The 14,833-nt window shown below is 43.0% G+C and overlaps 1 protein-coding gene across 21 annotated transcripts in view; it reads left to right on the top strand.

Annotated features, from left to right (window-relative positions):
• GRIP1 (glutamate receptor interacting protein 1) overlaps positions 1–14,833 on the top strand; it is a 328,693-nt gene that overhangs the window by 224,586 nt on the left and 89,274 nt on the right. For 20 of the 21 annotated variants that reach the window (XM_081927999.1, XM_081927983.1, XM_081928002.1 and 17 more), the window contains exon 2: positions 11,607–11,687. The exons of the other annotated variant lie outside the window; for it this stretch is intronic. In XM_081927999.1, the coding sequence (XP_081784125.1) occupies positions 11,607–11,687 (81 nt within the window). The remainder of the gene's footprint in view (positions 1–11,606; positions 11,688–14,833) is intronic. 21 annotated transcript variants of the gene reach the window in all.

The raw sequence follows: 14,833 nt of genomic DNA, 5'->3' as shown, positions 1-14,833 counted from the left end.
AATGTTTGAAAACCAAAGCACAGCTTCTGATTGGTGCAGGCGCCCCGCAAACAATAGCCGACAATCGCATTGGACGTCTGGCTTCCGAAAAACGTTCGGAAACCTGAAAATTTACTTCCGAGTTTCCAGCGTTTGAGAACCAAGGCGTTTGAGCACCAAGGCGTTTGAGAACCAAGGTACCACTGTATAGTTAACTTAAGCAACAGTTAAAATTATGAGTTAAAAATATCTGCTGTTTCCCAAGGGTGTGGTGTGTGTGCTTTCTACTTGAAGGTACCATGACCTCCCTTTTCCACTATTCACCATGTAGCCTGATATCTATCATGGGATATGATTTCATACTTGTTTACCAGGGTTTACGGAGCTTAGGGGAGGATCAGAAATGCTGGTGGGGACACACGCCATGCTCCTTCTGGGGATGTTTGTCCACCTTTGGTCCCCACAGTGCCACCTGCTGATACTGTCTACACACGTGTGATGGTTATATGGGGTTGCTCGTGCGTAAGTTGCCGCCACTCCTAGCTACGTGGCCTGGTTAAACCTTCCTGGCTGGACAGCCCTTCACTTTGTGGCTGTTCAGTCGCTAGCAGAATCCGTCTGTGGGCGTTTCTTGAACCTCTTCCAGCAAAGAAGCTCTTTGACACCAAGTCGCCGCCTACTTTTCCTGCGCGGAAGTCTTCTGTGCTCTCCTCGCTGGTCTTCTGCGAAGAGTCCAGGAGCCTCCTATTTGCTTCCCCCATCGGCCCCCCTCTATCCCTGGTGTAGCGCTGATTATCTTCCCCAGCCAGAGACCTGCCTCTCTCCTTGCTTGGCCCCTCTCCAGCATCGCTGTGGAGCCTCGCCTCCTCCGCTAGTTGCGATGGCAGTTCCCTGACAACACGCTTTCTGACATCTGATGCTTTACATTCAAGAATGTGTAAATTCCCTTATACATTTTTAAAACAAAACTTTCCCTTAAAAAATAAGTTGATATCTCCACATTAGGTGCAAGAAATTAGTAAGCGGAGCTGGCTCCGATCTAAAACTACAGCAATGTTGAAATTAAAGTGGAAATGGCAACCAAAGAACCACGATAGAAGCGGGTTTGCAAATGTGCTATTGAGAGTAGCTGTTTTAAATGCATTGTGAGCTACTAGCAATTTAAAACGGGAGTCTTTGAACCGACGAATGGAATGTGATTGATCACTTCATTGATGATTTGCCCACAGACTCCCTGACAAGCCTGAGTGAAAAAGGGCAATTTACGTGCATAACAGATTGTTGACATTTTGCAGGTTTATGAAGCAGATAATTCGGGCCATGTATATTACACATTTGAAAGAAATGCTATGCTATACATTCATTCATTCATTCCTTTCTTTCTCTGGTGTACTCAAGATGTTGTGGTAACAGCGATCGAATTATTAGCAATGCTTTAGAGCTTTTACAAATTCAAAAGCACAGTTCTCAATATTTTTTAACATTTGTCTGAAAAAAATTGGCTCCATTGCAGTTTCAAACTCTTCCCACACAGGCCCTTTTTCAGCAGATTTCAGGAAAATGTCATCATAAATTATTTTTGCTTTGGTATTTCATCCACTTCATGAGCATATAATATTTAGTGATTTATCCTACTTGGTTAATCTCCATAGCACTTTGCACACATTAAGGGCAAGAAATTTCCTCTTTAAATGTGTGCTTTTCTTTATTTGATCAAGACACCATGCAGAGTTTTCTATGGAAAGTGTGATATTACCACCATGGCTTTGCATATTTCCATGAATATGAGTGCTAGCACTGAGCAGGCACTTGAATACATATTCTGAAATTACTGTCCGCAAAATTAGGTAGTTCATGGAAGAAACTGATGAGTTAAGAAGGAGAAAATGCCTGGCATTATCTTTATTAAGATTATTTGCAGCTTGTTAGCACCACTTAATTAGACTGCTGGTCTTCATCTCATTTAACATAAATGTCTCTCAAAGATCTCAAGGCCACTTCCACAGCATTCTTAAGGGCCAGTTCAGACATTTGACTCAAAACTAATCTACTCAGTGTCATGGATTGTGTAAGTTTAGTATAGGTTGGTTGCCAAATATCAATTATCCCATTTTATCAGGAGTCTCAGTCTGGAGCAGGCAGAATATGACTGAGCACAATCCTAGGCATGAGAACATGCTCTAGAACATGGGTAGACAAACTAAGGCCTGGGGGCGAGATTCGGCCCAATCGCCTTCTAAGTCCAGCCTGTGAACGGTCCGGGAATCAGCGTGTTTTTACATGAGTAGAATGTGTGCTTCTATTTAAAATGCATCTCTGGGTTATTTGTAGGGCCTGCCTAGTGTTTTTACATGAGTAGAATGTGTGCTTTTATTTAAAATGCATCTCTGGGTTATTTGTGGGACATAGGAATTCGTTCATTCCCCCTCCCCCCAAAAAAATATAGTCTGGCCCCCCACAAGGTCTGAGGGACAGATGTGTCATTTAACCATAGGACAGACTGCATCTGGAGGTAGTGGACTGTTTTGTATATTCGATATTAACTTTTTAAGCAGAAGCTGAAGAAGCACCTACCAGAGATGCTACACTGGTCAGTTTCCAGCATTGGCATGGGATTGGATTTAATGTTTACTTGACATGTACCACCTTTACAATTTCCAGGGTGGTTGCTGTATTAGTTTCTTGCAGCAAAAAAGAATATTATGGCACCATAAAGACTATATATATATATATATATATATATGCTTTCGTAGATTTTCACGGGTACAGGAATGCAGGTTTTGGTGTCCTCGGGTGTCTTCCCGTGTAAAAGTTGGGGTGTCTAGGCGACGTTTCGACGAGGTCTCACTCGTCATCTTCAGGCTGGTGCTTTCGGCTTCTTGTTACTGGAACAGAGCAGGATCTCAGTGTTTGAGTTCCTATAAATACTGTTGAGGGGGTGTGGTGTATAGCCTCCAATGTTCTGGGCAGAGAGGAAGTTCCCAGGCTAGTGTGCCTTTTCTTCTTTTGTTCCTTAATTACTTGAGGGATATCTTGAGTGATTTCTTGAGTGATATCCTGAGTACCACTTAGGTGGGTCATTAGGTGTGGATTAGTTGCTAAAGTCTTTGTGTCTTGACCTCTTGAACTTTGTGAAGAGTTTTTCTGAGAAGATGGCTGTACTGCACTTAGTTGTGCTCTGGCTTGGCTTCGTGTATAGGGGCGAGCTGTGGTTTTGTGGCCTGTGTCAGCCAGATCTGTGTAGGGATTGCAGGGGGGTGCAGCATCCGGAGGTGCCACCATGGTTTGGCTACTGGATGGTGTCTGTAATTTATCTGTGGAGAGGGTCTGGGTTTGGGTCTGGTGTGGTTGATTGGTGATAGCGTTCTGTGTGCCTCTGGATCTGGTGTCAGTTTTTGTGGGGAGGGCTAATTTCCAGATGTCTGGCAAGCGGGATGTGTCGTCACGCTTGTTCATGTTGTGAGGGTGTTTCTCTATCTCGATGGCTTCCATGATTATTCTCTTGTGGTGATGTTCCATGTTAAAGAGCAATTTGGAATCTGCAAAATTAATTTCGTGTCCTGTTTCTTTCATGTGTTGGAAAAGCGAGGAAGTTTTTTCTTCTTTTTTGACGGCATTCTTGTGTTCTGCGATACGTGCATTCCTCTCTGCCCAGAACATTGGAGGCTATACACCACACCCCCTCAACAGTATTTATAGGAACTCAAACACTGAGATCCTGCTCTGTTCCAGTAACAAGAAGCCGAAAGCACCAGCCTGAAGATGACGAGTGAGACCTCGTCGAAACGTCGCCTAGACACCCCAACTTTTACACGGGAAGACACCCGAGGACACCAAAACCTGCATTCCTGTACCCGTGAAAATCTACGAAAGCATATATATATATATATATATATATATATATATATATATATATATATATATATATATATATAATGGCATAAGCTTTCATGATAAAGTTCCCCTGAAAACTTACAGCATAATAAATTTGTTAGCCTTTTAGATGCCACAAAACTCTTTTTTTTTTATTTACCACTTTATCAGCTGCCTTAAGGCTAAAGAGAACTTACAGCACTGCTGTGCGTAATTTCTACCTTACAGGCTTTGAGTTTTAGGAGAATAAGCTGCTCCTTTAAGAAAGGCATATATATAATAAAAATAAATTGTCCAGTAGCACCTTAGAGACCAACTAAGTTTGTTCTTGGTATGAGCTTTCGTGTGCATGCACACTTCTTCAGATACACTGAAACAGAAGTCACCAGACCTTTATATATAGTGAGAGGGTGGGGAGGGGTATTACTCAAAAAGGTGGTGGGAATGGGTGATTGGCTGATAGGTGTGGTAAACCTTAATACATGTAACCAGTGCCCGATCCAACTGATTTAGAAAAAGTATAGACTGCTTTACAGCAGACAGTTGATGTATAGCTACCGTGTGTATACATGGTGATTTAATGTGAATTTAGTGCTACTGGTGCATGCAGACACTGTCCACCTCAACCCCCACTCCCATTTAAACCTCTCCCCCACCCCCACTGATCCACAAATTATCTGATAAGAAAAATAAATGCAATACAAAATTGCCTTCAGTGCAAGGGTGGAAGCACTGTAGCAACATACCTTTTTATGGGAGGTTTATGTGTAGTGACATTTTTGGCGGGCGATCTCTTTCATCACACTCCCTTGCATATGTTTTGTCCTACCATGAGGATACCTCAGCCATTTTCTTTCTGAGGACCTCAACTTTCAGGTGTGTTCTCTGTGAGAAGGTGGTGGATATTTTTTCTGCAGTCACGTTATCAATTGGACCTTGAATCTTCTGGACATTTGGGGGGAACAATTACATATGCCGTTAAAACAACTGATGGATTCCACCCCTCCTCTCCTTTTCTGGTGTATGTGTCAAAGACAAGCTATGTACCAACTGGAAGGAGGTGGTGGAGGACAATTATTGTTGTCGTCCTCATTGTGATTACCACCACAACCATGACCATCCTTATCATCCTTCCTCTCTGCTCTTCTTTCCTAATTTGCATGCCCTACCGAAATACACTACCTTCTATTTTGCCTATTGTCAAACATGAGAAATGTTTGTTCTTGTGCGCTACTTGAGTGTGCACTAGATCTATATCTGTCTATGTATATCACATGCATACAGTACCTGAATGCATGGTCACTTGGAAAGAATGTATTCTACACAGTGGTATTTTTCTAGAAAAAAAGGTGCCAGAACTCACCATTAACACTTTCTTGTTCTCTTAGAATGGCAATGGCACTCATCTGAAAGGTGCCAGAGCTGAGTTCTGTCGAGTTCCGAATGAAAAAAAATAATCCCTGATTATATGTTATGGAGGGCAGTGAAGTAATAACTGAGGAAGCGACAACATAGAATGATTCACAAACATCCCATCCAGCACTGCCTGCTACTGTGGATGGGAAACATTGATCTGCTCATGTATGGACACACACATAGAAAAATCAGATCAATATTACCAATCCAGACATAGCATCATTACAGCCAAAAACTGAAACTTTGAATTTCTGCAGTTTAACCAGCTTGAGTTGAGCAGAATATAAGATGGTATTGGAAGTGAGGTGTCAAATTTTGAACTCGAAAGAACAATTATTATGAAGAATAAAAAGTGCTCGAAAGATAGAGTACCTGAAATCCACCAAAGAACTAAAGCTTTCAGGAAATGCTGCAGAGTTTTGGAAAATATGCTGCATTTTGAAAAGGTCGAAAGTTATGAGAAAGATGAGTGTAAAGTAACTATGTTTCTGAATATTGCAGGAGTAGAAGCGGTTGGTGATTTTTAATGGTGTGAAGCTGTGTCACACTGAGAGAGCAGGGTATGATATAGCCTACCACAAGTTTGAAGAGAAAAGTGAAACATTTGCTAGAGGGCAATTTCAAAAGAGGACTCTGAGGGAAGGTGTGGTGTGTTTTTTATGAGCCAAAAGCAGAGGAATCAGAGCTGCAATATTGGGCAGCTAAAGGATTCCAATATAAGAAATCAGATTGTGTTTGGCATTGGAGATCAGATCTATAGCTGGCAATGTTGTGCGTCACATTTGGCTCATGAAAAGTCTTTGGGTAAGATTTTATTCTATATAATATTAAGAAACTGGCTTTCAAATCCAGTGCATATACCTGGAAGAGAAGTAAAGGATTTGAGTGTGTTTTAAAATAAGTAAAACCTGTGTTATGATGGAGGGTCCCAGGAACTGCAGCTAATGATAAAGTATGGGTGTGTAGTTGCATGTTGGTGACAAAAGGCCCAAATAAGGAGAAGTGCTGCTTCATGTGGATAATATTTGCATGTAGCCCTGTGTTGTGACTTAAAAGAGCATGTTTGAAAATAATTAATAACCTGGTCACCTATGGTGACCTCAACTTTGGCCCTCCAGATGTTTTTGGCCTACAACTCCCATGATCCCTAGCTAGCAGGACCAGTGGTCAGGGATGATGGGAATTGTAGTCTCAAAACATCTGGAGGACCGAGGTTGAGGAAGCCTGAGATAAGCCTCTTGCTTCTTTCTTCCAGCTTTAAAGAGCTACCATCTCTTTTAAGCTTAGAAGGCTGTGCATCAGACTTTTTCCTTGGAAGGGGAAGAAACAACCCTGAGCCCTACCTCCCAAGCTTGTCTAACAAGGAAACTGACAGAGGTTAACTTCTTACAGCCTTAAGGCAAAACAAGGCAATATGTTAGTCATGCAATTAGGAATTACATGCGTAGCTTTATCAAAGTTAATAGGGAGTGTGGGGAGGGGGCACTCAATCTACAGCCCCAATCCTATTTTGAGGGATGACCATATCTGCTACTGACATTGGAAGAAAAGGTTCTGTTGTCTAATACAGAACTAGATCACAGCAGAGGCAAAGGGTTACATCTGTTCCAGAAAAAAAGTACACCGGAAACCTACCAGGATTAGAATTCTGAGCACTCCCTATAGACAAACCATCCTCCAGAAAAGTTTGCGGCATTAGCCTGAGATAGTGCTTTACGAGACTGTAAAGAGCTCCACAAAGGCTATTAAACGAATGATATTGACACGTATATATAATTATACGATTTGTTTCAAAATTTAGTTTTCTGAGTTAGATGCAATGGCTGTTAAGTTAGTTGTTCAAAGGAGAGTAGTTGGAATAGTAAGCTGTCCCTTTAAAAATGGGTTTTTTATTTTAACACATGGAGAAATGATTCCAGCCAGTCCTTGACAGCTAGGCCTGAATAAGAAGTCTACACTGTTTCACAGCGGACAGTTATAGTGTACTGTACTTAGAATAAAACCAGTTTTATTTGACGAAGGCCTCCAGGGTAATCCATCTCAGTTAAGCAGTTCATAGCAGATCATATTGCAACAGTTCTAGTTTCATATGGAGAGCGCAGCACAAATACTTCTGTGTCAATTAACTTCGAATCATTAGAATTGTAGAGTTAAAACAGTCCCTGAGGGTTGTCTAAACCAACCCCCTGCATTGCAAGAATATCAACTAAAGCATCCATGACAGATCCAACCTCTGCTTAAAAACCTCCAAGGAAGGTAGAACCAAGTACCTCTTGCGGAAGTCTGTTCCACTGTCGAACAGCTCTTACCATAAGAAAGTTCTTCCTGATTTTTAGTCAGAATCTCCTTTCTTGTAACTTGAATCCATTGGTTTGGGGATCCTACCCTCTGGAGCAGGAGAAAACAAGCTTGCTCCACCTTCCGTGTGACAGCCCTTAAGATATTTGAAGATGGTTATCATATCTCCTCTCAGTCTCCTCTTTCCCAGGCTAAACATACCCAACTCCCTCGTCTTTTCCTCACAAGGCTTGGTTTCCAGACCCATTATCATCTTGGTCTAGTCCAACCTCCTGCAATGCAGGATATATTTTTTGCCCCGGGTGGGGCCCGAACCCACAACCCTCAGATTAAGAGTCTCATGCTCTTACCAACTGAGCTATCCCAGAGCTGCGACATGTGAAATATATTAATTTCACATATAGGCTCATGGAGTCTGAACTGGTGGTGACTGGCCAGGAGCAAGACCTTGGGGTTCCAGTGGATGCCTTGATAAAGATGTTAACCCAGTATGAGGCAACTGGGGGGGGGAGGGAAGCAACTTCCATGGCTAGGGAGGTTTCTTATTTTCCAATGCTTGCTGAAATCTTTTCTGTTTCATAGAATCACATTTTGTAAAATCAATGAGGCTGAATATTGGAAGATTCAAGGTGAACAAAAGAAAAGTGCTTCTTCACACAGTGCATAGTTAAACTATGGAATTCACTTCGAATCATAGAAGTCTAGAGTTGGAAGAGATCCCCAGGGGTCATCCCCTGTAATTCAGGAATCTCAGCTAAAGCATCCATGACTGAGGCAGTGATGGCAACCAACTTGTATGACTTTAAAATAGTAAAGGTAAAGGGACCCCAGACCATTAGGTCCAATCGTGACCGACTCTGGGGTTGCGGCACTCATCTCGCTTTATTGGCCAAGGGAGCTGGCATACAGCTTCCAAGTCGTGTGGCTATGATGACTAAGCCGCTTCTGGGGAACCAGAGCAGCGCATGGAAATGCCGTTTACTTTCCCGCCGGAATCTACTTGCCTATTTATCTACTTGCACTTTGACGTGCTTTTAACTGCTAGGTTGGCAGGAACAGGGACCGAGAAACGGGAGCTCACCCCGTTGCAGGGATTCGAACTGCCGACCTTCTGATCGGCAAGCCCTAGGCTCTGTGGAGTAACCCACAGCGTCCCAATGCATGGTGTTGTTGGTGTCCTAAGCTCTGAATGACTTTGGGCCCAAGGAGCGCCTCCCCTAATACTATCCATCTCAAGTGTTGGAACCCGTGGGAAATGTTCTGCTTATACCAAGGGTTGTTTGTAAGGTGGTGATGTGAGACAGTGTACCCTCTGCCTAAGTGGGATATGGTATAGGAAGCATGGTTATGAGAAGGGGGAAATTCTATATTAACCTTTGTGGAGCTTTTTGTCTGGAGCGTGATTTTAAATAATTCTCACCAAGCCGCATTTCTCTGTTGCATAAAAATGAATGGCCTTCCCACTTTGAAGTAATTTCTAAAATCAAACCTATATGTAACAAGTGATAAATACTGAAATCAGTATATGGAAATGAAACCTCAAGTGGGCCAGTCAAAAGAATTTTTATTATTATTAAACTACTGCCTTTTTTTGCCGCATCTTGGGATGTTACCCGAGATAACTTTAGTCTTTGATAGCCTTATTCACTTATTTTTAAAGCATGTAAATATGCATATGGTTAAAACTAATTGGTTCTTCAGGTTCAAAGAAAAAAAATGCAAATAGCTTTATTTGATGGTATGTTAAGAGCTACTTGAGAAGCAGAATGGAATCTAATTTTCTGTTCTTTTTACTGCTTATTGAGAAAGTGGACTAAACACTATTCAGTTCCTCAGACAATTTATTGATCCTTGGTATTCTTTGGCAGTGTTTGGGTGCCTCAGTGCTACCTCCCCGGGTATAGCATTGTCCAGCCATTCTGAAATTGGACTTAAATAGCTTTAAAAAATTGTTCCTTCAGAATTTAAAGGGATGTGGTCCCAGTGGCAGAACTTCATACTCCAGTACCGGGGGGTGGAGAGCAGGTGGGGGTGGGGCTGGTGCACGTCCTGGGGGGGATCCTGGGGGCATGGCACCCAGCGCAGGCGAGGGGCAGCCACGATGGCACCCTACCCCTTCCTTTGCCACTGTATGGTCCTATCTGCAGGGCAGACATGCACCCAAATTTAAAGAAGAATTCCCTTATTTACCCTGGAGAGCCAGTGTGGTGTAGTGGTTAAGAGCGGTAGACTTGTAATCTGGGGAACTGGGTTCGCGTCTCCGCTCCTCCACATGTAGCTGCTGGGTGACCTTGAGCTAGTCACACTTCTTTGAAGTCTCTCAGCCCCACTCACCTCACAGAGTGTTTGTTGTGGGGGAGGAAGGGAAAGGAGAATGTTAGCCGCTTTGAGACTCCTTAAAGGGAGTGAAAGGGGGGATATCAAATCCAAACTCTCCTTCTTCTTCTCCTTCTTCTCCTTCTTCTCCTTCTTCTTGTTACTGAAACATAGCTGCTGTACAAGTATATTATCCTGCTTCGGTAACTGAATAAAAGAGCAAGGTTTTAAAATGAAAGGTCAGGGGGTTGCGAGTAATAGAGAGCCAGTGTGGTGTAGTGGTTAAGAGCAGTAGACTCGTAATCTGGTGAACTAGTCACACTTCTTTGAAGTCTCCCAGCCCCACTCAGCTCACAGAGTGTTGTGGGGGAGGAAGGGAAAGGAGAGTGATGGCCGCTTTGAGACTCCTTCGGGTAGTGATAAAGCGGAATATCAAATCCAAATCCATGTAACATAAAAGTTTACACAATCTGCAATATATGTGTTTCTTTTTCATGTACATCTCTGAGGACTGCAAGCCAAACTGCACACTATTCATGCCACTTAAAGCCAGAAAGCCACTTAAGGATGGGGCACTTAAGAATGTATGATCTTTAACCCTTGCCCTGTTTTCCTTTTAAAAAAAAACTTCCCTAAACTGTTACCCAGCTACTGTGCTTCCAGTTGATCTGAACCACGAGTCCCTGGCAGCAAGTCCCACTCGCATACACAATTCCACAGCCAATGCTAACAGCGGGCTAACAAGTCCAAAGTCCAGCCAGGCCAGGTTCCCACTTCAGCAGCTGATCTAGAGACCAGAGCACCTAGAGGTCAGTCCCACACAAGCCACATCTTCAAAGATCTCCCTGGACCATCCAAGCCATGGTCCAACCAGCATGGGAAGTTGAGCAGACCCAGACCTCAGCTCTGTTTCCCTTTTGTACTTTGCATGTGGATTGCAGCATCTGGGCTTGATGAGGCAGGTGGCCCTCACCTGTCCTCAGCCTACTTCAGCTGAGGAATCACACACCTCCTTCCAGAGCTAGCGAGCCCCACCTGGCCAACTAGGAAGCTGGGTTGTGGTCCCTTGCCTGCCTCAGCCTCCTAGAGTGTTCCTCCTGCTGCTCCTTATGCATCAGAGCCTGCCATGTTCGGGGAGACAGGGGCTCCTCTGGCTCTGGTGATGGATCCTGCTGCTCTGGTTCCTGTGCACTGACCCTCCCCCCCATCCCTTCGCCATCATTGGTCACCCTGTGAGTATTTTCTACACCAACCTCTCCTTCTCCAGCCTCAGCTTGCCCTGGTGTGTCCCAGTCATGGCTATACTCCTCTGCTCCTCCACACTGTCCTGCCAGTTCAGGACATCAGTACCATCTCATCTCCAGAACTCAGACATTTGCATTAATTCACAGATTGGTTTTACATTAAATACAAACAAGGTCATCATGGGGAAAAGCCCATTGTTGATCAGGAATTTGGGGTTACTACAAGGAATGCATGACCCTATTAGGCTTCCTACCTTTACATTTATTGCTTTTCACTCATTATTTTGAAAGATTAACAACATGTCAAATGCTACTGAAGGGAGCATTTGATGGAAATGTGGTTTCCTAATTCTAGCCCCATTAAATAAAACAAGTCTTTTTCTCTTTTACTGCAAAGCAGCAGAATAATCCATTGGGAGAATCAGATGAAATATATGGCACACCTTGAATCTGAAATTGTCATTATTTTCTGTGTTTCAGATGAGAGTCCATACACTAAATCTGCCAACCAGACAAAACCACCCGAAGGAGCATTGGCTGTAAGGAGGCAGAGTATCCCAGGTATACTGCTATTTTTCAGTTTCAAGTAATTCTCAGATCACTCTTGGGAAGGCGATTCTTTGAATTAATTAAGTCTTCTGCTCTTCTTGTGAAGAGCACTTTGAATTAGTTATAAGTGTAGTTTCTGCTCCTAATTGCCGAGGTTATGCACTGTTCTGAGGGTGGCTTTGGACTGACAAGCAGTGACAAGGGAAGCACAAATGATTCATGTGTTCTCTCTTCTGCGTTACGTATTAAGCAAATATCCCCTGCAGTGAGATATGTGAGACTGTGTGCAGCTCACGTACATCACCAAGGGGGTGTTGAGTGAGTCTCTACTTTATATGTTACACAGGAATTATATATCACATACACACAATTATTATTGTCCCAAAGTTTGAAGCACCTTAATTGTATTACACACCATCTTACTTTCACCAGGAAACATGTTTTATAGCCTTGTTGGTGCTATCTTCAATTGATTGTCTAGTAGTTGAAACCCTTACAACTTCTCATGTTCATTCTGGGCAAATTTAGAAGATGGTGCTTTGCCTATGAATGTATAAATTCCAGTTGATTATGCTCACTACTTCTTATCCTCCTGAATAATCACCAAGGCTTGGCAAGACATTCAGGTAAATGACCTAGACAACATGCAAACTCCCACCTTCCTTGTAGTCATGCTTCAGGACAGCCACACTTCATGTGTCCTTGTTAGCGTATTCCAGATGACACAGCATTTGTGCCACTTAAATCACACTACTGAGAGTTGTCATACGTCAGTGGTAATGGTAGTGACTGTGTTACACAGCTCTACAGAGTTGAAGGCATAGGCATCAGGTCCATCAAGACAGATAGACACCTGTAGGTAAAGTTATATGGTAGCAGCATATTTGGAGCACGGCTTCTAAATTGCTCAGCATTTCATTAGTAGCTCACTCAGTGTCTTTCAGGTGACTGTCATCGGTAGATAACCCCCACCACTGAGAGATACAACACATGATCTTATCACTGTCTTAACCTCTTGTCACTCTTATGCTTTGAAGTGCAGGGCTCTTTTATGAGGAATAAGAGACCTTTGATCCAAAACATGGAGACTCCTCTGTCAACTCACAGTGTCACTGCTATTCACATCTCTCAGTGTTACAGCATTGATGTAGCTTCAGTCTAGAGTAACGAAAATAATGAGCATTCACCCCTTCAGCATCAAACACATGTGAGAAGGTATTATTGCAGATCCACTGGAGGTTTTCAGGGTAGGGAAGATGATGCTTGTGTGACTAAGGCAGGCAGAAAACGAATGCTGCTTTCCATAAAGTTGTTTATGCATGCTGTCCAGAAATGTTACACTGTAAAGAAAGCCTGTGATTTTATAACTCTATAGCGTTGTGACATTTTTAGCTGAATTCTTCCCGCTTCTGCAAAAGCATGTGTTTCATTATCAGTTTATTATTACCTCTGATTTTGATAAACACTGAAGCATCCCAAGAAAAGAGAAGGTATTTAGAGAAGCAGATATTTATCCTGATATTCTAGCCTTAGCCAAACAGAGCAACATCCCTTTGTATGTGACCCAGTTCTGCAGATACTTGGAAAGATGAATTGGAGATGACAAGGAGGCTGAATAGTGCATAGCAACCATCCCTTGCTGTCAGTGGTTGTTGGCAGCCTATCCACATGTGCTTTGATTTCTCCCGAAACAGACATTCACTTCTATGGGTATTATTATCCTTCAGTGGATATTCCCTGCAAACATAGGAAGCTGCCTTGCACCAAGTCAGATCATTGATTCATCAAGATCACTATTGCTTGAGCTCAGAATTGCAGTGATTGGCTCTCCAAGAACTTCCCAGCCTGCTCTGGAGTCACCAGGGATTGAATCTGGGTCTGCATTGGTGGGACATGCTTCTGCTTCAGAATTAATAGCTGAAATATTTTAGTAGAGATGCTTAGGGCCTTATAACAAGAATCAGTTTTAATGTTGATTAGTAATAGCAGCAACTTAGCATGTGTTTGATAGTGCTGTGTATATGTTCAGTTGCAATTCTTGCAACAATCCTGCATATTACAAATGGGTTGAATTCAAGCTGAGGCAGGTGTGCTTGCCTAAGGATACCTGGCCACTTAATGGTGGAGGTGGGATTCAAACTGTGGGATTCCTGATTTGCAGTTCCCTAGCCACTATGCTACACCAGCATACATATGTGTGTGTATAAATGCGCATGTATGCTTATAGGCACAACAGCTACTGAGCTGCTGTAGTACTGAAGAATAGGTCACACCATATAGCAGGCATAGGCAAACTCGGCCCTCCAGATGTTTTGGGACTACAGCTCCCATCATCCCTAGCTAACAGGACCGTGGTCAGGGATGATGGGAGTTGTAGTCCCAAGACATCTGGAGGGCCGATTTTGCCTATGCCTGCCATATAGATCACACCTCCCTGGACCCACCGCCCAACCACATGCCTTGCGTTGGACCAGCAAAACTGGCTAGAGTTGGGACCTAAGCGACAAATGTTTGATCGGACTGTTAGAGGGCACAAATCTTAAACTGGAGAGGAAAAACTACCTCCAGAACTGATAGTCTGCTGCTGAAAAATGTCAAATTATCTAAGAACTATAAGATCTAATTATAGATTAGAGACATGAAAACTCTAGTCCAACTCTGCGTTCAGGCTGGATTTTCTTTTTTATGGCTGAACAGTCCTAGCACATGAATAGTAATGATATTTAACATTTCATAGTGCTTTCAAGTTTTCGAAGCACTTCACATGCATTAACTAGCTGCAGCTCTTACAACCATGATGTAAGGTAAGTCAATATTTTCTCCCCCACCCCACCCACCCCATTTTGCATTTGTGGGAGGGAGGCTTCCCTAAGGCCACCATAGGCGAGATTTTAGCTACTATGCTATTACACTAGCGCTCAAAGCCTAGATCATTTGATTAGGTTGCACAGAAAGCCATTAGCATGCCAGAGAGGTTAGCAATTCCATATGTATAGTGCTTCCACCCTTACTTCAAATATTATGTGTCACCACATGTAAAAGAGAGAACGTGTTGTGTCTCCTTCCATCAGTACAAGGATTTCTGCTTGCACAATGAAACTTCAACCACTCTCTTCCCCGGGCATCCCATAAATCTTTTCTGGGTTTTCCCTTCCAAC

The sequence above is a fragment of the Podarcis melisellensis genome (assembly GCF_964234715.1).
Source record: "Podarcis melisellensis genome assembly, chromosome: 10".
Taxonomy (NCBI): domain Eukaryota; kingdom Metazoa; phylum Chordata; class Lepidosauria; order Squamata; family Lacertidae; genus Podarcis; species Podarcis melisellensis.
This window is presented reverse-complemented; position numbering and strand designations above follow the sequence as displayed.